Raw genomic sequence first — 21,355 nt, 5'->3', positions numbered from 1 at the left:
TTTCCTACAGTCAGGAGCTTTTTGAGCTGTGAATTTTTTAAAACTTATTTAAAAACAGAAATAAACTTTGAAAACTGTGTGCAGCACCTCCAAGCCTTCAGCTGTTTTGCTTCCCTTGCCCCCTCTTCTGGCTCTAGCTCAGGGCACTTCCATTGCCAAATGGCCCCTTAAAAGCTGCAAAACCTCTTCCCTGACTTCAACCGGTGTCAGAGTACATCCATTATAATTCTGTTGTTAATTTTTTGATTCCCTTAATCTATAAAATGGGCTATCTGGATGTGACTGCTACAAGTCTATCAGTCCCTTTGACTGTACAAAAATTTCACCTATTTGTTCCCACAGGGGAGAGTTTCTGCCAGAAATAACCCTGAACCCCCATCACCAGTCAGGAGCTCAGGAAGGTCTTTCTGTAAGGCCCTTTCTTCATCAGTGAGGAGTCCTGGTGACAGGGGACCAGGGTAGGGGGTGGGAGAGGAAAAGGGATATCTCTGATTGAAGGTAAAAGTGGATCAAAATTTTTGTGCAGGAGTGAGAAAAATGTGTTTGTTGATAACAAGTGCAGTGTTTGATGTGCGGACGTACTTCCCTATCTAGCCTTTCATCAAGAGCCAGAGGATTTATCCTTCAGGCATGAAAGATGGAACAGCTTAAAATGGTTAGTGACCACAGAAAGGATTAGCACATTATTATCTTTTTAATCCACAACATTTACTTTTTTGGGATTTATTTGAGCTAATACAAAAGTGATTAGTGTTCTGGTTTTGCCAAAGTAAGAGGCTGTTTATGACTCCATTCCCACACATGGCCTGTAATAAACAGATAGTGCTGCCTGGAAAGTGGCCAGCCACAGAAAGTTTCATCTTCTACACTGCATTCACAGAAATAGAAATGACTTGTACATTCATCAGTAAGTCCCAATGAGGACCTTCTAAAAGTAAAGCAAAAGTAGGTTACACTATCCCACCCTGCAAGCACACAATAAAAGGTGGTGTGGAAAGTTCTTCAGCTTTTTTGCATTTGCTAGACATGCTTTTTTGCATGTGCTATTTTTACAAAAGTGGGATAAACCAGCCCCCAGCATTCCAGAACCTCAGCCAGCCCACGAGACATCATGACTAAAACATGTTGAGATGTTAAAAATAATCAATGTTATTTTTTGTATGTGCAGTCCATCTTGTCAGAATTTAGGATTCATATTTTTCACTTCTGCTCTGCCTTTGTGTTGTCTGGAAATGGATTTATTTGGTTTTAAATGGAAGCTGAAATTCTCAGGCCATCACAAAATTTGAGCATCTAAGGTTTTCAGAAGAATCTTCAAACTGACTTTCACAAACCTGCCTATGCAACTTAAGCTGTTCAATCTTTTTCAGAATAGCACTGGAACCTGAGACTCCAGGATTGTGGCCTGCCCTTTCCAAACTGGATTTGTGTTCCTAGTCCATACCAGTTTAAAAGGTTCTTAGATGGCAAACTCCTACTAACTTGAGTTACATGCTTCTCTATTTTTAAATATGTGGCCATCACCACCTTTTGAAAACAGGGGTTATTATTTTAGATCTTTGGTATAGAAAGTGACCCTTATAATATTGCCACAAGGAAAAAAAAACTGGTAAGCTGAAGGGATTCAGACAGACACGTACAGAGAAGCAACAAAGCAGAAAACTTTCTTTTTCCTATCTTACTCCTTTGCAATGAGTAACTCTACTAAATCTCTCCAGCACGTAAATGCTCCTTTAGGAATAATGATGTTAAAATGGAAGGAGAAGAAATCTAGCTGTGGGTTGATTCCTTTAGTTCTTCACTCACTGTGAGGAGAGCTTTCTCTTCTACTCCTTGGTTTGGAGAGCAGCTCAATTGTGCACTGCTGCAAGGCTCTGGATCAGGTCAGGGTTTCAGGATGCCTGTTTTCCCTTAAAGGTTATGCCTGTGTTGCAATCATGGTGCCTCAAATGGGTGTTCTGGGCTGGCCTCAGGCCACTCAGCTCTCACCCTGTGACCAGTATGACTTTGGTAGCATGGGGAACGTTCCTGGCCTGCAGCCCAAATGTTTGCTCAGTGCCTGGGGAAGCCTTTGTGGCTCATGCCAGGTTCCCTCACTCCACCTCCAAGGGCAGCTGAGCCAGGAGGCAGCTGGGATTTCCATCCCTGGGCTCTGTGCACAAGGCAGAGCTCACAACCACCCTGCACCCTCAGGCTGCAGAATTACCAAATTCTTCATGTGCTGAGGTTGCCACTTTCCCTTGTGCCAGTTCACCCCACTGTGCCAAGCCAGAGCACCCCAGAAGGGCTAGGGAAATGCTGGAGCTGCTCCTGTACATCTGCATGTTACTCAAGTTACAAAGAATTTAAACTGTAGTTTAAATTAGTTGTCACTCTCCTTCCATTCCCTGTATTCATTTCATACCCACATCTCGGTTTCCACTAGGATTATTTCTTGCAGAGCAAGGCTTTTAAAACAATACTGGGAAAACTCCCACAAGGATTCAGGTAATATACTTCCCAATCACATGGCAGACAGGTGGAAAACATGAAAGGAAAACAGTCAATAGCTGCTTGCTATCTCACCCCCTCTGAACTGCAAAAATTTCTTAGGGAGCTGTGAATTACTCCCCTATTGTTCTTTCTACATTACTATTTTGAAGTGGCTTATGCCTGTGCTATTTGGTTGGCTGCTTTGTTTGCCTTATCAGTTTGCTGGGTGATGTATAATTTAAAAAGCCCTGTTTTACCACCTCGCTCACAGATCCCTTTAGATAATACACCAAGTGTGATAGTAAGAAAAACACAGTGTAAACTTCAACCACCGCAGCTTCCTTGTGCATTTATTGAAACCCTCCCTTTCTGGGATCCATATCTCTCCTTCAGAATGGGCCTGTGTTACAAAAGCCACTATTTGTTTCCTGGTGACATCTGTGAGCATGACAGTGTGTTGACATAAGAAAGCACAGCCTGCGGTGGCAGGGGAGGCTGGACAACCCTCCCCAGCTGCTCAGCATCCACCACTCCTGACAAAACCTCCCAGGAGGTCCTTGGAGATATACCTGGAGATGGCAGCTGCAGATTAGAGCTAGACAATACCTTTCTAAGTGCCAGGCAGGTAACTTTGTCACAGAGAACAAACTCAGCACCTCCTTCAGCCCCAGCCAATGCCACCTGCAGCCCTTTCTCCTCCCACCTCTTCTTCTGAGTCTCAATCTATGTGACACATTTATGCCACCTCTGTTCTCTCTAACAGAGCCTTTTTTTTCTATCACTGAATCCTCAGCTCCTGTCCAGGCTCTTCTCATGTCTTGATGACAGCACTTTTCCTTTAAGAAGCAATTTCACCCTTCTCTGTTTCCTTCTGAATTCCACTGTGTGACTACTTCCCCAGCTCACCACTCAAAACAATCTTTTTTCCTTCTCCCCACATCTCATGTCTCCTCATCACATCAAATAAAAGCAAATTTTATTCACTTTCAGGATCTTCCAGAGCCTATCATTCTCTCATAAACTATTTATGCCTTCTCCCACCTTCAATAGGACCATCATGCCACCTTTCATCAAACACCAGATATATTTTCAAACATCTTTTGTTCTTTCTTCTACGGCATAGCTCAAAGATGCGGACATCCAGCAAGTTACCGCATTGACCTTTCAAATCCTTCCCCTCAGACCCCCTTTGCCTTCAAATAGAAGTGAAACTTGGCTGTCTTGGGAGCTCTGGATGTGCAGAGCTGATGCTCCATGAGAAGCTGCTCTGTCTCCCTGTCCTTGCTTTACCCCTCTCCCTGGCTCCACTGGTGGCCTCCTGTCTTGATCACATTGGGCTATTTAGCACAGGGGCTATTTTTTTTTTTCAGTCTTGTCCTATGAGTTTGAGCTACAACTGGAAAGTGCTGCTTACAGATGAGTCTGCTGTAAACTGCTGACCCTTATGTTCTAGAAGGGAGTGGGTCAGGTCTATACATTACCATTTACAACAGTTTAGATTTATTTGCAAAATCATGACCTAAAACAGGAACACAGCCTCTACTTTTGAAGTGTCTATGCAGAAACACTTTTCATAACAAGTAAAAGAAAGCTCAATGTTTATTGAGGCGATTTTGCTGTTGCTGTTTAACACTGTCTCACCATCTAAACCCTGGTAATAGGTCCAGTAATCCTAAGTAAAAATCAGGCAAACCACATTTCTGTAACCCATTTAGGGTGCAAAGAACTTATACAGCACCAGCTATCACAGCTCAAATGCTGAGTGACAATTTGTGAACAAATAACTCACAGATCTGTGGTAACTGGCACACCTGAACCATATCCCACATCCTGTCTTCATGAGGAATAAAGGGAAACCACAGCCCTCACTGCCATGCTCAGCAGGATGGTGGGTTAGGCTTCAATTCCTTTCCACACTGTCAAGTGAAGCAGAGGTTTGGCCACAAGTGTCAGTTTGGGCACTTCAGATTAGCTCTAGGTGGCTGAGATAAAAAGAGCCTGTCAGCTTAGTGGTTGAAGGGACTCTGGTATGTGGCACAAAGAGACACCAAGATTATCCAAAGCTGAGAGGCAATGAAATGTCACAAAATGGAGAGAAACCTTTGCTTGAGGGCTCCTAACTGTTGTCTGGCTGGGGGGCATTAGGCAGGAAGGTAGAGAAGTAGGTCTGCAAGCCTTTTGTTTCCCTTGCCTTCTCCAGATACCAGGGGACAGAGCACCTTGGGAAAATAAAAAGGATTAAAGAGTCTTTTTCCAACAGCTGCCTTGCAGAAGGAAGGCTGCTACTAAGGTGTTTAGGCAATGGTAGTATCACTTCAAAGGCAAATTTAGGGGCAGGGTGAGTAGGGCCCCCCAGCATCACAGTTAACAGGGCAAAGACACCTTTTCCTCCAAGGAGTCACATTGCTCTTGGCCAAACCAGTAGCAACAAATAAGAAAGGCCTGTTCTTCACACACAGCTTGCACAGGTTTAACTGCAATCAGTTTTGAAGTCAAGTCAGTTTGCCAGGTATGAAATCCCAAGAGAATGTACTTAACTTAGCGCACAGACATCAATTTAGCTCATCTGAGTTACTGAAGTAGGCTAAATCAATACAAGGCACTTGTAAATGGATTTAAAAGAACATTCATGTGGGGTTTGTTTCAATTTAACAAGTCACATTAAGGAGCAATTTTATCTAAACCCGAGCAAGGTTTCTTTGTTGGCTATCCTTGAACCCTAGATTACACCTCTAATTACCCACCTAAGAAAGTAGAGAGGAAAGCAACCCTTCCATGTATCTCTGAGAGAAAGTCCCCTGAGCAGAGAAACACAGGCAGCACTGCTACTTCATCCTCAGAAGCAAAGCAGTAAGGTTGGATAGGCCACTGACAAAATATTTTTTTTCTATTTATACCAGAGGGCAAATTAGCAGATTAATATTTACTTCCAGCCACTGCTACCAGCCTGAAGGGGAAATGGAGCAGAATGAGGTCAGAAGAGGTCATAGCTCATTCAACCCATCAGTGTCATCAAGTTTGCTCAGCAGAGCTTTGATTACTTTTCCAAACTTCAAGGCTGGTTTGTGGCAAGACATTTTTCTAGAAAGGGAGGAATAGAAGGCTTAAAACTAAGGCCATGTTAACATATTAATAAATCTCTCAACTAGCAAAACTATTATCTTTATTTGGGCAGCTGAATGCTTCTGAATATTAAATCACAACCACTAGCTCTGAACATCTACAAGTCTTGTTCCTTGAGGATGAGGTGGGGGCTGCAGTGAGGTTGATGGAGCTGGCACAGAGCTAACTGCCCAGCCCATGGGATTAAGCTGTTATGCATTCAAAGCCATTAAAATATCCCTCTCAGCTCTTCTGTGACTCACAAAGAGGAGGATGCTGCCCTTGCAACCTCACCCTGTGCCTGCTTTTAAGACATCAAACCTCACTCATAGACCAGCAGTCTCTAAAGCAGGAGAGCCTCTGAGCCTGGCTGTTGCTGAAGTGCTTCAGGACTGCCACCTTCACCGGGGAGCAGCCCTGCAGAGCACACCTGGATCAGCACTTCAGAGAGCAGCTTTCTGGGAGCAAATGCCAGCCAGAGGCAACCCTGCTGGAATGGGGGCTTTGACATCCAGCTGAAGAGTGCCATGGTGGGGGGGAATTACAAAAATTAGGGAGTGTGGTATCACCACTTCAGAACAAAACACAATTAACTCCTGCTTGGTTGTGGTGAGATTGGCAGCCACACTTTGGATGTCCTGCCAATGCCAATTAATGTCCAGCTCTCCCAAAACACTGCTTGTACCTATTGATTCAACATGAAGGAAGATCTTTTATCAGCCCTTGTGGACTCCTTCCACAGCCTAGGACACATTCAGCTATGTCCAGCCCAGCTTCCCCATCAACCACATTTGGGACACATTTGCCTTCATCCTCCCTGTATTTGCTTTACCCTTTTCTGCACTATGACTTTTTTGTTGTTATTATTGATGGTTGACTCAGCTCCACATTACATTTTTTATTAGTGTTTGCAACACTGTGCTCAGGATAATGGATCTTTAACTGGCTAAGGTTTGTAAAGAATATTAGGAGAAGATGACTATTTAATGGAAAGGAAACTCAGTTAACTCCATCAGAGATGAGAAAGCCATCTCCTGGGCTACACACTCACTCTGCTTCCTGTACAATGCTAGTAAAGAGTAATTTCAGCAGGATTTGGCCTGGGCCCTCAATTCCCCCAGGGAATTAACTCAGTCATGACCTAAAGTTCACCACTAGTTCAGGTGCACTTATTTGACATTGCTTTGGCTTAACAAGAAGGAAGCAGCATACTTTTATAAAAGAAAATTCAGTCTAAACCAGATTCAATTATTATTGTTCAATTAACATAATTTGTTTGATTGAAAATACAAGTTAATTGTTAGGAGAAAGCATGAAAAGCTCTTAAATAAGACATACCTTTTCATTTTTAAAAGAAAGGTGGTGCATAGCACTTTCAGCACATTCCCCCTTGTTTTTCTAACTGTTCCTGTCTCACAGAAGATTTCCCTGTCAGACATTTTTTTTAATTTTAAAAAAGCTCCCTAAGAATCTTCCACTCACCCTAAGTCTACACACACGAGGCTGGAGGGGAAGAGCAGCAGTTTAAACAAGAACATCTTGAACCTCCCCACATAAACTCATCCTGCCCTTGGGCACTTATACCCCAGAGTCATTTTGGAAGGTGACTGACCTCCCTTCTGATGGGACACGCACCCAAAGTTTTCACAGCCTCTAGCAGCAATCTGAATGCATGTCCAGCTGACTAGTTAAAAAAAAAAAACAATAGAAAAAAAAAAACCCCAAAGCAACACCACAATCTCCTTTCTCCACAGCGTGGCAGACAGGGATGTCTTTGATGCTGCCCTTTCTTCTGTGCACCCTCCCCCCAAATCAAGAGTTTCAAACCCAAAGCACGTGGCTCTGCTATTTCTGACAGGCAGAAGCAGAAGTCAGCTCCCCAAGGAATTCCAGTGTGAGCACAGCATTTGTACAAGGGCTGGACGGATGGATGTGCTTTCACTTCTAAGCCTTAAAGAAACGAGAGTACATCTATGAAAGTTTCACCAAGGAGAAAAAAAATAAAATAGAGAAGAAGAAAAAAAGGCAAGGCAAAGGGGTTTCAGAGAAGACAGCCCCTTGAGCTATTTCCAAACATCAAAGAAAAAGGCCTCCAGCGTGTTCTCCTCATCTGATACCTTTGTTCCCCCACTCCACGCCCGCAGGCATCTTCCTCGTGATGCACAAAAGGCTCCTGCAGCCCCCGGACAGCTCCATGTCCACACATATTACCTGCCTCCAGCTCTCACTCCCTCACGCTGGCACTTCACACCAGTCACAGCTCATTTTCCGTGGCTGAAGCCAGGTGGGACTGACCAGGGAGTCTGGAATCCCAGAGAACTCCAGCCTGGCTGCTCCTTCATCCTCTGTGCAGGTACAGTCCAGGTGAGCACTGCTGTTCTGCTGTTCCTCCTGGGGCACCTGCTCGGCTGTTTCCCACTCCCTCACCTCTTTTCACTCTGATTTCCCTTCTGCAGGGCTGCATTTCTGTTTTTCACTTTCTATTCTCTTTCTATTTGCCCTCGAGGTTTTTTCTGCCCATCTCTGCCTTGCCCCGGTGTTTTTGCAGAGGTGCAGATGCCTCCTGCATCTTCCCGTTTCCAGAGCACACTCACACCCAGCTGCCTGCAACTGCTGCCCTTGGATGCATCCCAGGGCAGGGAGTCACACGAGTCAGGTCAGGAAGGGTCGACTGCAATTGTCAGTCAATTGACAATTGTAATTGCAGTTCCCTTTACTTTCCCCAGTCACAGAAAGAAGCTCCTGACAGCAAACCCCTTCCTCCCCACCAGGGACTGCTGTTACCTGCGTGCAAATTTGGAAGCTACTAAGAGTTTTCCTCACCCTGGACACTGCACACAGGACCTGCCAGTGCAGCACTGCAGAGGGGCTGAGTCTGTTGCAACTTCTTTTACAGACTAACACCCAACACATGCTCGAGGCACCAGTGGCTCCTTGTCACTGGTAAAGACAGTCGGGCAGTTTTCTTTATCTCTCCCACAACCAATCCTCCCTCCAGGAGATCTCTTCTGTTCATGGCCAGTGAGTGTCCCTGCATGGCTGAGAAAATCCCAGCGGACAAAGCTGGCGTGATCAAACTCTGTTTCAGATAAGCTCTGATGACCTGCTGCTCAGTGCTAGCCCTGCACTGCTGCACATCTCCAGGCTGCTGCAGACCAACCCAAGCTGCAAATACCCCCTGGGGGCTTTGATGAGACTCCTCCCTGTGCTGGGCAGGCTGAGACTTTGTGACACAGGCTGGTGTGCAAGCCAAGGAACAAGCAGGCTGTGCTGGAGCCTTGCCTCTACCAGCCTACGTGACACTCCCCCCTGTGCTGAGTGTGTGGGGGCTGTCCTGTCTCCCCTGTCTGCAGGGGCTTTCCTGGAGCTAAATGCAGTAAAGGAAAGTTTTTGGTTCATTGCCCCTCAAGTCCCTCCATATAGGGTTTCTAGGGAATTTCTCTCTGCAGCAAATGACGTGAAAATGAAGAGCATGAAAATATCCTAGGGACATCAACTACTTCCAATATGTAAACCTAGGGCTCTGATCCAACCTGACTTGGGTTAAAATGCAGGTCTGTGAGCATATGCCACTTTCCAGACCTGTGTGCCAGGTCACTGAAATGCCTCTGCTGAGCTTTAGGTTATGGCACTGAATTGACACCTGATCCCTACGGTTTTGTGCCATTTTGAGCCCTAGAAGTCAGCAGCTCCACAGGGCTGGAGGCTGGCCCCTCTGCCCCACCAGTGGCTCACAGCTCATGTCCCCACTGTGGATGGTGACAACTGGACTATCGTGCTCAGCAACTTGCCTTTGGCCAGGGAGTGCAGATAGATTACATTCCCCATGTAACACAAGACTTTAATTACTTTACAGAAGCACAAAATTCCTTGTCAGCTGTAGCCTGTCAGAAGGAAATGAGAAAATCAATGAATTCAGAAGACTGTAGAGAGAAAGGGGGGAAAACATAAAAAAATAAAAAACCCTAACCAAAAAACAAACACTGAAAATGATGCTTCTTTCACTCATCTGAAGAAGATACAGTACTGGAACAGCAAGGATTTAAATGTCTAGAACACCTAGTCAAGACTTAGCCTAGGCTGGGGAGAACAACCCAGCTGTTCCCTTCTCTCCCAAGCCAGTGGGAGGCTGGGATATCCATTTGTTAAGCAGTGCTGTCACTATAAACTGTAAGATCCTTCCAGACTGTAAGGCTTACTGCACTTTACTTAAGTTACAGTGCAGCGCAGCACAGCTCTGTCTGTCAAAGTTGGATATTTTGAAATGTCTCCCATTGCCGACCTGTGTGATTGAAATGGAGGGATTACTCTGTTCAGATGTTTAACTCCCTGCGAAGCAGGCAGACAGAGAAATCCCCATGCTGCTGAAGCTCTCGAGTCACAGAAGCCAGGCAAAGCTACTCCATTACCACAAGGCTTCAGTATTACTGGATTTATCTTGATTGCCCACATTTCCAGAAAGCTAAAGGGTGTTTCACACCTCCAGAACTGGGAGAATTTCTTGCTTCATAATTGAAAAATGCACAGATAGAACTACTGCAGAGAGGTGAAAGAGAGAAATTGCCAAGGAAAAAGAGAATGAGTGGTGTTATTATTTTACATGGCATTATCAGGTAACAATGGCGACATACCTGGCTGCATTTTTAATGACATTTAAACTAACGTTTGACAGTGTTAAAAGTTGAATCCCACATCGTACCAGATCCTCTCTGAATAGCATTTTCAATGACACCCTCCAAATTGGTCTAATTAAAGTAGGCAAGCATTATTTGCTCTGTTGTAGAAGTGGTATGATTCACAAAATAAAGCAGCAGAGTTGGAGATTACTGCAGGGCTAGGAAGGACTTCCTCCATCTACCCTAGAGCCAAGTCTTTACCTGCAGACCCTTCTTTACCCAGCAGACACACAATTAAAACCCTGAAAGCCCAGGGAAACATGCTTCTGTTTGCAGAGACCATAGTTAAGCAGGAATGATCTGCTGGGTTATTCAGAGCAAGCACAGGGCCCAAGTGGTGTGGTCAGCACCATTCCCAAAGCCAGCAAGACTGGATGCTGGCTCAAGGATCCCTGCCCAGAGCTCCCAGGGCAGACATGCCTTGAGTCAGCTGTCATTAGCTGGTATTAATCCTGGCAGAGCACCCTCTACACAACATCCTTAAACGGTCTTAAGTGGATGTTAGGCACTAGTTAACTTATAAATTAAAGTATGAATTAAATTATCCACTGAAGGAAGTAAACGGCAATTTCAATTTCAGTTCATTACAAAGTCAAAGCAAGTAAGCCAATTTACACCAGATAAGGATTAGGCCTCGTTTCTCTTCCCCTTGATTTTAAGCCCTGCTTTGTTGCAGGAGAGGCTGTGTGACATGAAGTTATCCTGCTGCAAGGCAGTACTGGCTCACACCAATAATTCTGTGCATTACTTTCAGCAAGCTGGTCTAGACCGTTTGCAATAGATGCGATTCCTAGATCATATGAAAGCATCGGGGGGAAGGGGAACAGCATACATGGGAGATCTTTGAATTTCCAGTTAAAAACATGTACCAGTATATCATTATTCAGATGAGCTTTTGGCTTAAATCCTTGCCATAGCCATTCCAAACCAGGTTGCACATTTCTAGCACTACAAACAGATTTGAAAACAGTGAAGTGCTCTGAAATAAAGAAAACTGAGCATAATTTGTTGATCAATGAGTTGAAAAGAACCACAAACATTAGTTATACTGCTTAGCATGAAAAAAGCATATCCAAACCCTTCAGAGACACTGCGCAAAATCCTAGCCTTGCTGAAATTTAAAAACCAATGTCCCACCTTTGTTACTGGACAAAATAAACTCATGAATATAAATCTCACAAGGCTCAAAATCAGTATTTATTTCTGGCTGTATAAAACACAGTTTTTTGCCTTGCTAAGACCTGAGAGCAATTTTCTGCCAGCTGCAGTCAGTTGCTCCTCAGCCTGCAGGTCCCTTATCTGGAATTCCTCAGGGCTACATCTGCAGCCGAGGAGAGCCTGGAAGCATTCCCAGGCATTGATGCCAAGTGGCAGGGAGCAGCCCAAGCCTGTGCTCCCACTGCCACCAGGGATGGAACCTGGGCTCTCCCAGCTGTCAAATTACACCTGTGATGTCTGAGGAGAGCAGCAGCTGGAATGGGATGGTTTTTTTTCTTTGGGAAAGAATATAACAGGGAGAAAAGACAGACATGCTCTAGCAGGGACACTTGCATCTATGAGCCTGGGGGCAGCCACAAGCCTTGTTCCCTCTCTTCATAGGGACAGGATGAGCAAGGGGGACTCAGGGCTGGTTCTTTGCATGCCCCCGAGGTCTGTGGTACTGATGCTTTATGAAGGCTGACCCAGAACAGAGGCTAGATGGAGCTAAAGAATAAAGTGGGGATTTATTAAAAGGCCTCAATGGATCCACCTTGGGCAGTGCAAGAGCCCAGCCAGGGCTGCACCCAAGATGAACCAAAATGGTCACAAAATGCACGACTGGTCATGGGGTCTCTCACTTTTATAAGTTTTGGTCCATTTGCATATTGGAGTTAATTGTCCAATTATAGCTTTAGGTTATGAAGTCCCATCCTTCTTCTTTTTCTCTCTTCAGTCCACATTGTTTGTGCTCTTGGGCCTGAGATTCGGGTCATTTGTCCTTGGTCCCCAGCTAGAGAAGGAATTGTTTTGTCTCCCTACTCTGTGAAGAGTTCACCATCCCCTAATATGAAGTACACACTAAAGCAGCACAGAATCTAAAAAATATAAAAGCTAAAACCTGAGGCATCAGTAGCACACAGAGAATCCTGCACAGCCACACTTCCCTTGGGAAAGGAGGTATTCCTCCCTCTTCTCCTCCCCACTGGCCAGCCACAAAGCTGTGCTGGGATACAAAAGCCTCGGTGGGCAGGGCAGCTGCAAGGATCCAGGAGAGGAGCACGCCTGGGCAGCCACAGAGCCACTGCAGCTTCTACAGAGAACTCCTGCAGCAGCCCCGCATGCAAAGGGACCACAGGGATTTTTAAACCAATTCCTCACACCTCCATGTATCCTAGCAACCCCTCTCCGAGGTTACAGATGCTACGCCTCGCCCACCTGTTGCACAGCCAGCCTGAGGCAAGTCACACATGGCTTTCTTCCCAGCTCATCCCGATTACGGAATGCGGGAATGTGGCACAAGCAGCCGGTGGGTGTCACACACAGGCACCCCTGGACACCAGGACTGGTTCCTGCATGTCCTCCGAGGAAAGGGCTTTGTGATCAAGGCAAGAAAAAGGGGGTGGCCTTCATCCCTGCCGCAGAAATGTGCCATCCCCGCCACAAAAACCTGCCATCACTCGGGTCCTGCACAGACATCCAAGCATGACTTCCAAAAGAAGTTTAGGTTCAAAAGAGGCACAGTGAACAAAACTTAACTCCTCCCATGCTCTTCCCTCCAACCTGACTGAGCTGCATTATAATTACATTAAATGAACTTGTTAAGGGGAAAAAAAAAAAAAAAAAAAAAAAAAAAAAGCAGCAGCCTTTTTAAGGAGTGATGCTACTCCAAAGCACCATTTAGCATTTTCAGTTTCCTGTGGCGGGGGAAAAATACTATAACCATCAAATATTAAAATTTTGCTCTGCAGAAAAATAAAAACCAAATTTAATCAAAAATTAAAAGGTAGAAAATCAATTAGAAACATCTGTTGAAGGGGAAATTTACAATTTTGCAAAATTTACTTTCTACACCTGTGAAAATGGTCCTTTCTTTATGATTCTCCTGCTCATCAAATTAGATTTCCTTTGTACGGCTATCACTGATCAAATCCTTTAAACTGCAATATCCATTCCTCACTTGAACCTCAGTTATCTTAATTTATCATCCATCTGCATTCCTGAAAAACAAATGAAAACCCCTAAATATTTTGCTGTGGGTTTGTTTCTTTTTTGTGTTACTGCACTTCTCACTGCTAAATCAACTTCATTCTAATATATACAAAGAATTCAAGGGATGCACAGAACCTGCTGTCCCCAAGGCCAATAGGGAAGATGAGGTTGTCACTGCTCAAAGACACAATTTGCTGTAGAACTCTCTTATTCATCTTCACAGAGGAAAATATGGGGTAATTCTGTCCTGGCTTGTGAGGTATGGTTTGGGGCTGTGTATTCTGTTTCCCATCTGTTAGAAGTCGGGCAGGTTTCTTTATCTCTTCCACAACCAATCCTCCCTCCAGGAGATCTCTTCTGTTCATGGCCACTGAGTGTCCCTGCATGGCTGAGAAAATTCCATCATCCCATGGGGAGAGGCTGTGCCCAGGGGAGGAGCCAAGCATTCCTACCTGGATACAATCTGACTCCTGCAACACCACAGCAGCCTTTGCCCACTGCATTCCCAGAGGAGCAGCTTTCTTCCCCACTGCATTCCCAGAGGAAGCCCAGGCCCATCTCCAGCAGCCCTGGAGCTTCAGAGGAAAACTCCAGCCTTGTCCAGGATCCTGCTCCAGCAGAAGCACAGCTGGCAGTGCAGGAGGGCTGAGCCACCATGGAATGGGACTGCTGCCACCACCCTGACCCACAGGCTGCCAGGGCCTGCTCTGACTCTGGCAGTGTTGTTCTGTATTACTGCTATTTTTATTTTCTTCCCTAATAAAGAACTGTTATTCCTGCTCCCATGTCTTTGCCCGAGAGCCCCTTAATTTCAAAATTATAATAATTCATATGGAGGGGATTTACATTTTCCATTTCAGGGGAGGCATCTGCCTTCCTTAGCAGACACCTGTCTTTTCTAGCCAATACACTTCCTAAACAGTTCTGGCACTTGTGAGTTATCCCTCTTTCCCCTCTCAGGCAGTAATGAGATGCAGCCATCAGGTTCCCTCTCTGTTTGGAGTGCTCCAAATGTGAGCACCAATGGTGCCCTTTCCCTGGGTAAGCTGAGGTTGACTGCCTGGTGACCTTCAGTGGTTCCTGGACAATGGCTGGAAGAAGCTGGCACACCACCTCCCTCAGCACCACCTACTCTGCTCATCTCGGGCTGAAAAACACAGCCAGGATGTCAAACCCTCCTTTTCACTGTGAGGCTCCTTGGCAGCTGAATCTGCACACTGAGATGAGTCCAGCTGAGATGGCAGCAGCCACTTCATTAGTTCAGTGTCAGTTCAGTTTTGACACGTTTGTTGACTAAGTTTTTGTAAAAAGTGAGAACAGAATTTTTATAGCTAAGATTTTTTGCAAGTGTCACATGCATTTTAGGACATAGTCCTGGGCTGAGCTATACAAACAAAACTCCCTTGTGGTTTGACAGACATCATGAGTGAGAATTAGATCATGTTTTCTGTGTGAGATAAAACTAACTGCCTTCACAGCTGTCAATTTTTTTATAGTGCAAGGGAGGAAATTCAAGCATTTAAAGTTACATTTAAATATGAAAACTTGATAGACATATCTGGCAATAAAAACACAGCTGTTAGCAACACACAGAAAATACTGCAGTGGTACAGCACAGGAGGCTGAAACTCTGTGTCTGAGGAGAATCTGCAGGTGAGAGCAGCTTCCTCATTTATTTAACACAGGGAGTAGGGCTTGTGTTTGTATACTGTACAGCACTAGGCAGAAATACCCTCAGGAGCCTATCATCCAGCACTGCACAAACAAAAACAGAATTTCCCAGACTCTCATGAACAAGGCATAAGCCCTGGAATGACAATTCTTCACATGCAAGACAAGAGCCATGTAATATTTTACTCAAGTGGAAGGGGTGCACGATTCAAAGCCAGTCTCTTCAAATCTGCAGTGGACTTGAAGAATGTGAGCCCATGGGGGCTGCTGCTTCTTCAGTTTAGCAGCTCACCCATGGTTTCTGGGTAAAACTAAAGAATAGGTTCAGATACTGCTGGTCCATCACTGCCTTGCAACATCACCAACTCCCACATCCAGCAGTTATATTTATGCAGCTACAAGTGCTAAGGATGTGTCAGGAAAATTAACGAAGGATGAACATGCTCCGGGAAGAGCATGCGCAACAAGAGGCGGGTTGTGGGTTAAAATAGCCCGGTGCATCTTCACCAGTGCACAAAACAGCCAGAGAACAGCTGCTGGAGAGACCCATGAGGCCCTGGCATGGTGTCTAGAAAACTTTAAGAGTATTTTCAAGCACACACTGGCTCATGTTCAGCACCCAGAAGCTATTTTAAGTGCTCCATGGAGACAAGCTGGTGTTATTAGGGCACTTTCCTTCCAGAAGACAACAATTCATTTCAAGTCAAATAATCCCATCAGAGGCCTTTGTAAACACCTAAATCAGAAGAAGTGGCTGTGATGATCTCATGTTGGGAAAGATTCACAGGCTGAGCTAAGGCCAGTTTTCTTAAGACCTTTCAAAAGAAAATGAAACCACTTGCTGGGCAGTTTTGGTGCTGTGTCTGTCACGTCACAACAGCTCCCAGAGGGCATCTCTGGAGTCTGGGGAACTGCCAAATAGCACAGGGAAGCTGGTTCAAGACCAAAATTGGAGCAGAAGCCTACAAGATAAGTTTTTTTTACCCTACTGAGCAGCAAAGCTGGCTAAACGAGCTCTAGGAGTAAAACTCTCACCTGGCAGAACCACCTCAGACCCAAGAGGAAAGACTTCCATCCTTTTCTGGTCTTGGCCTCACCTCACCTCTGTGTCTGAGTTTCACACAGCCAAGTGTCCTTACAAGGCATTTTGAGACTCAAAGACCAGAAAACAGCATTATCTCTTTCTTTGTATATCACCCAATGCTGTGGCTCTGTATGATGTGAAGACATAGACAGTCACAATGAACTCCCTATATCAGAAAGGTGGGAAGAAATATGGGAACAGAAAAGGAAGAAATTGGTTTATGACAGTGACAGAGTAAAGAGTATTAGGTGGCAGGGATTTAGAGACATTTGGGAACCACTCTGATATTGGCATGATGGTCTCAATAAAGAAAATTGTCAAAAATATGACCAGAGGAAAGAGCCTAATCAGAGTCATCCAAAATTGGTTTATTTTGTAAAATATTTCAGACCTTCTTTTCCCTCCTGTTTTTAAAAGCCTTGCTGTGCAGCCTAGCGAGGCTGAACAGGGAACTCTAAGCACTCATGCTACTCTGAATACTGACAGACAAAAGAAGCAGAGAGGGAAGGGTGCCTAAATATAGCTCAGAAGGCTCCCACCTCTCCATAGCGAGGTTCAATCTCCACAGCCAGCTCAGGTCAGTGATTTTGAGTCAGTTTTCAGCCAATAGCAGAAACAAGGCCACATCAAATTACCAAAGTTTAGGGTAGAAATTATCATAGTTGATGAGGAATCAGGTATAAATAAAATACTTCCAATGAATTCCCTAAGAAGAGCCACTGCCTGCTCTTTATTAAGTTACAGCCCATTGATATTTAGCAAGTTTTAATCTCCCAAACCACTGACTTTGGATCCTCAGATGGAGTAAATGAATGGTTGATCTACCCTACAGCATGATCCAGCCCTGAATTTACAGGTAAACATGAAGCTGTGGAATTTGCTTACATTTTTGGCTCAAAAAAAAAAAAAAAAAAAAAAAAAAAAAAGCACTTTTCTCACTATATGTAATGCACTATTTTTGTTTAGAAAAAGGAGCTCTAAAATTGAATAAACCAGAGATACAGAGGCACAGGGGGTGCTAAAGCTAAGGTAACCTGGCAGAAGATAGCCAGCACCTGAAGGAGCAAGTGTGCAATAATCAAGGATCACTAACATGCTCATGATATCAACACACAAAAAGTTCACATACTCTTTCAATAACTGTTTTTGTTTCAAATATGCTCTTGCCATGACTCTCATGGATCATTAGGGAGACAAGTAGTTTAGTGAACCAAAAAAAAAAAAAAAAAAGATATACCAACAAACCCCTCAGAACAACTGCCAGGCTCTTGTGGTACCTCAGTCTCCTGCAGAATGCAAGTGACTGATGGCACTGGGGAAATACTCAACAGGCTCATTTTTTTCCTTGCAATTAATCCACCACATTTCCAAGTTTCCCTTACCTGTCAGGTTCCTCAAGCCAAGTTCCCTGAGTCCGAAGTTGCCATCCTTCCTGTAGTTAAGGAATATGGCCAGAGCGTATCGCTCCTCGTAGAGCTTGGTCCCACGAACGATGCGCAGGTTCTCCAGGGGCAGGTACTCAAACTGGTTCAAAGCCACCAACACATAGCCCGTGACTTCTCGGATAGACTGAAAGGCAGAAATGAAACAAACACATCAGACATGGCCCATCTTTAATTGTCCTGAATTTCCCAGACAGTAGATGCTTTAGGACAAGCCAAGACAAAAAAACCCAGACCATCTGAAAAACAAATTCTCTTTCAACTTAATGATTTCGAACACATTCCTGCTTTAATTTTAGTGAGTCTACTGGAAATAGTTGTTTGAAAGGTAGAAAATAAAGAGGCAGCCATTTTTATCAATTTATTGAAGCTCAAACAGAAATTCCCTGTCAGGTACTAAGGATTCACAAAAGGATGACTTAGCACAACTCAAAGCAGGGAGCAGGTCAAAGTCCTCTGCAGTACATGAACAGCATCCACTGAGGCAATGCCACAGTTCAGATGAGATGGTCTGTCTGCAAGTAACTCTGTGTTGTACAGGGTATTTTAGGGTGGGACTGAAGGGACATAACATGGAAAACACCTCTGAAAGAGCTCACCATGAAACAGGAACAAATGGGAGACAGGGGGGCCAGTTTGGAAGAGAAAACAAAGATAACACACATCTGTACTAACACCCATTTTGTGTACTTTCAAATGAACATTTGCAAAGATTCATCTCCTAGTTTCACCTGGCAGTGCTGGAACCATCCACACCCATATATCCCAGTCTTGGATCAAAACTGCAATCCAAACCTTTAGTAAAATGATTGCTGCACCTTTGAGTTGGCTGAAATCTTTGCTGGCTCTAGATGAGCTGCTCAATAACCCTCCTGCTCATATTCAGGAATTGATTGCCTGGGCTGGAAAGGGAAAAAACACCCCAAAACCCAATAACTAGAAAAAGCTTTTTCAAAGTCCAAAAGATTAACATAACTAAGATGTTGTTAGGGAAAAAAAAATACAGAACATCCAAAACCAGAGAAATATGCTCCCTTAGAAAATAAAGTTCATTCTAAGGAACTGAAAGAAATGGCCTAGAAATACACAAATGCCTTCGAAAAATGTCATTTTGATGCTCACAATGACCCCACCATCCTCAGCAGGACTTGGCACAGGCTGAAGGATGCTCCTGGCTAGATCCTGGAAGCAGAATCTCAATATTGGAGAGGGTCTCTTGACTCTGTTTTTCAAAGCTCACCTCACCCCGTGCCTGTAACCACTGTACAGAGCCGTGTGTTTGTGTGCATGTGCATATTTTAATGGATGGAAATTGATACCACTACTTGTGTGCTTAAGTGGCTGCATGCACTTTTCCCTTCCCTTTGGCAAAGTCAATACCTTAAACAAAACACTGAAATAAAAATTCTGCTTAGAGTAACGTGCCCAGACTACAACCAACACGAGGGGGACTCCAGTCGATACTGTAATAAAAACAACCCGACAAGCAACAGCAGGCAGAGAATTCAACCTGTCATGTATGTATCATTAATAAAGAAAGGCAGCAATGGATTTGCAGCACCAAGGACAGGATCTTGCTTTGCTGCTTCAGCACGTTGCCATGATTTCACATTTAAGTGTGCACAAGCCTTTTAATTAGGCTTATAAAAGCCTGCAAGGTTATTAATACGTGTGGCAGTGTACATAAGGAGTGGTTTCTAGGCCACAGAGTCTAGGTACTAGCTGTCCTTCTGAAGTCAAGCATTTGTACTCAGCTGAAGCTGCTGAAAAAGCCATTTCCAGACTTGCTTGGCATTGAAACAAAGCCCAGTGTCCTGACAGGACTCTGATGAGAACCCAGTGAGTGGAGATCGGTTGAGAAGTAGGGTTCAGCAGCTAAGTGTTAAGTGTAGAGCTGCTTATACCCTGGGACACTCATTCCATTATAATCAGAAGCTTTACAGCACTTTCATGATAGCTCTTTGCCTTCAGACATTTGAGCTTAGCCAGCTTGGTCAGGAATTTGCTTTTCATCATATGCAAAAATTTCTTTAAGCGGCCTCTTTTAGCATCTCCTCAGAATTCAAGAAATACTTAAATTACACTCACAGCTTCAGTTTCTCCACTGATATTCTAGGGATACTGTGATTGCTCTAATTAATTTAAATGGATGTTTAACTTGGAATTGAGTGGAAAAAAATTAAAAGCAGTTCCAAAATTGCATCTGAACAGGTCCTCCCTGCCAATTGTTGTCATTTATAACCACATTTTCTATTTTTAGGGTATGTCTTACTGCCAAACAGCAATTCCACCTGAAAGGGCTGCAATTCAGGACAGGACTGAAATGTCACACACACACAGATTAGCAGTCTTCATTCCAAACTTGGGGGAGGGAAAAAAGCCAAAAAAATGTCCAAAACAAAACAATAGCCAACCAGAGAAAATTACAAAGTCCTGTTGCTGATAATTGTGAACTGCCTCAGAAGCCCTGCACTTTATCTGGCTTAACCAACTGAAATGGCAAATTATGGCAAGTATTTTGACAAACCAGAAGGTTCTTTGCAGTCCCATGGCTGCCACCATATTGCAACACACATTCATTTGCTGGAGATGCTGCCATGTTCATGCTTGCAATACAAAATTATGAAAATAAACCCCAAAGGGTTTCTAATTTCTTAGGAAACAACCACCTGACCAACCAAATCTAGCAGTCTGATATATTAAGACAAGGCTTCATTTGGGTTTAAATTCAAGCAAGAATGAAAAATGCAGGACAATAACCGGCTTTGCAGGATGGTTTCTGGTTTGCAGGGTGTTTTCTGACCAGTCCATCTTGAAGAAGATAAACAGGGAAGGTAGAGGGCATCTCAAGCTTCAGCTACTCCCAGCCAACACTGTCACTTGGCCAGGCACTGCAAGTTTTAACATGACTGTCACTGAAAATGGACACCTGCCCACTTGGAGCTCACTCCCAGCCCTGCAGGAGTGGCTGCAAAGATGCCTGTTGGCTCCTGACTCACCAATCCTCATGCCAGATGGGACCAGCACTTAGGTCTGCTCCCCTGCACCTTGTGCCAAGGTCAGGTATGATTTGAACTTCTCATCCCTTGAACTCAAGGTTGGACATTTTCCTGGGCTGGTATCCTGGACTCAGCTATCCAAGTGCTCTGTTTGAGCTGCTTTGCTCCAGGTTCCATCTGTGTTCCCAAGAGGGTGGAGTGGCTCACAACACTGAGTGCCATCTCCCAGTCTGATTCTCCTGCTAGGGCTTGCAGGCACTTGCAAAAACACATTTCCCATGAGTCTGTCCCTCAGGAAAAAGAGAAAGGGAACTGAGACTATCAGGCATCAGCCCCTGGGTAAGAACAAGCTTCCAGCAGAAACAAAAGGAAAGTCAGGGGAAAAGCATTAATCCTTGACTGTCACAGCATACAACACAGTTGAGATTGCCACGATGCACAGAGCATCACCACACAATTTCAGAAAGCTTCAACCCATACAGAGTAACTCCAGGGCACTTCACAAAGCTGCAAGCATCTGCCCTTCTTGTCCTTCAGCCCAGCCTTTTCTACCCCTCCTGTTCATGCAGTGCACCTGTGTGCCCTCTGCTCCCTTTGGTGGTTGCTCAGTGCACCTGGGCACTCCATGGCTCATTGCTGTCAATGCTGCTCACCTGCTTCTCACAGCTGTGCCCATGGGGGATGAGGCTGGGCTGCAGCCCCACTGCCAATCACCACACC

At 44.6% G+C, this 21,355-nt stretch overlaps 1 protein-coding gene across 2 annotated transcripts in view; it reads right to left on the bottom strand.

The window, feature by feature from the left end:
• ERBB4 (erb-b2 receptor tyrosine kinase 4) overlaps positions 1 to 21,355 on the bottom strand; it is a 577,762-nt gene that overhangs the window by 254,931 nt on the left and 301,476 nt on the right. For both annotated transcript variants that reach the window (XM_053982239.1, XM_053982236.1), the window contains exon 3: positions 17,577 to 17,763. In XM_053982239.1, the coding sequence (XP_053838214.1) occupies positions 17,577 to 17,763 (187 nt within the window). The remainder of the gene's footprint in view (positions 1 to 17,576; positions 17,764 to 21,355) is intronic.

The sequence above is a fragment of the Vidua macroura genome, chromosome 7, assembly GCF_024509145.1.
Source record: "Vidua macroura isolate BioBank_ID:100142 chromosome 7, ASM2450914v1, whole genome shotgun sequence".
In the NCBI taxonomy this organism is placed as follows: domain Eukaryota; kingdom Metazoa; phylum Chordata; class Aves; order Passeriformes; family Viduidae; genus Vidua; species Vidua macroura.
Note: the sequence above shows the minus strand (reverse complement) of the source record. Positions and strands in the feature narration are given on the sequence as shown.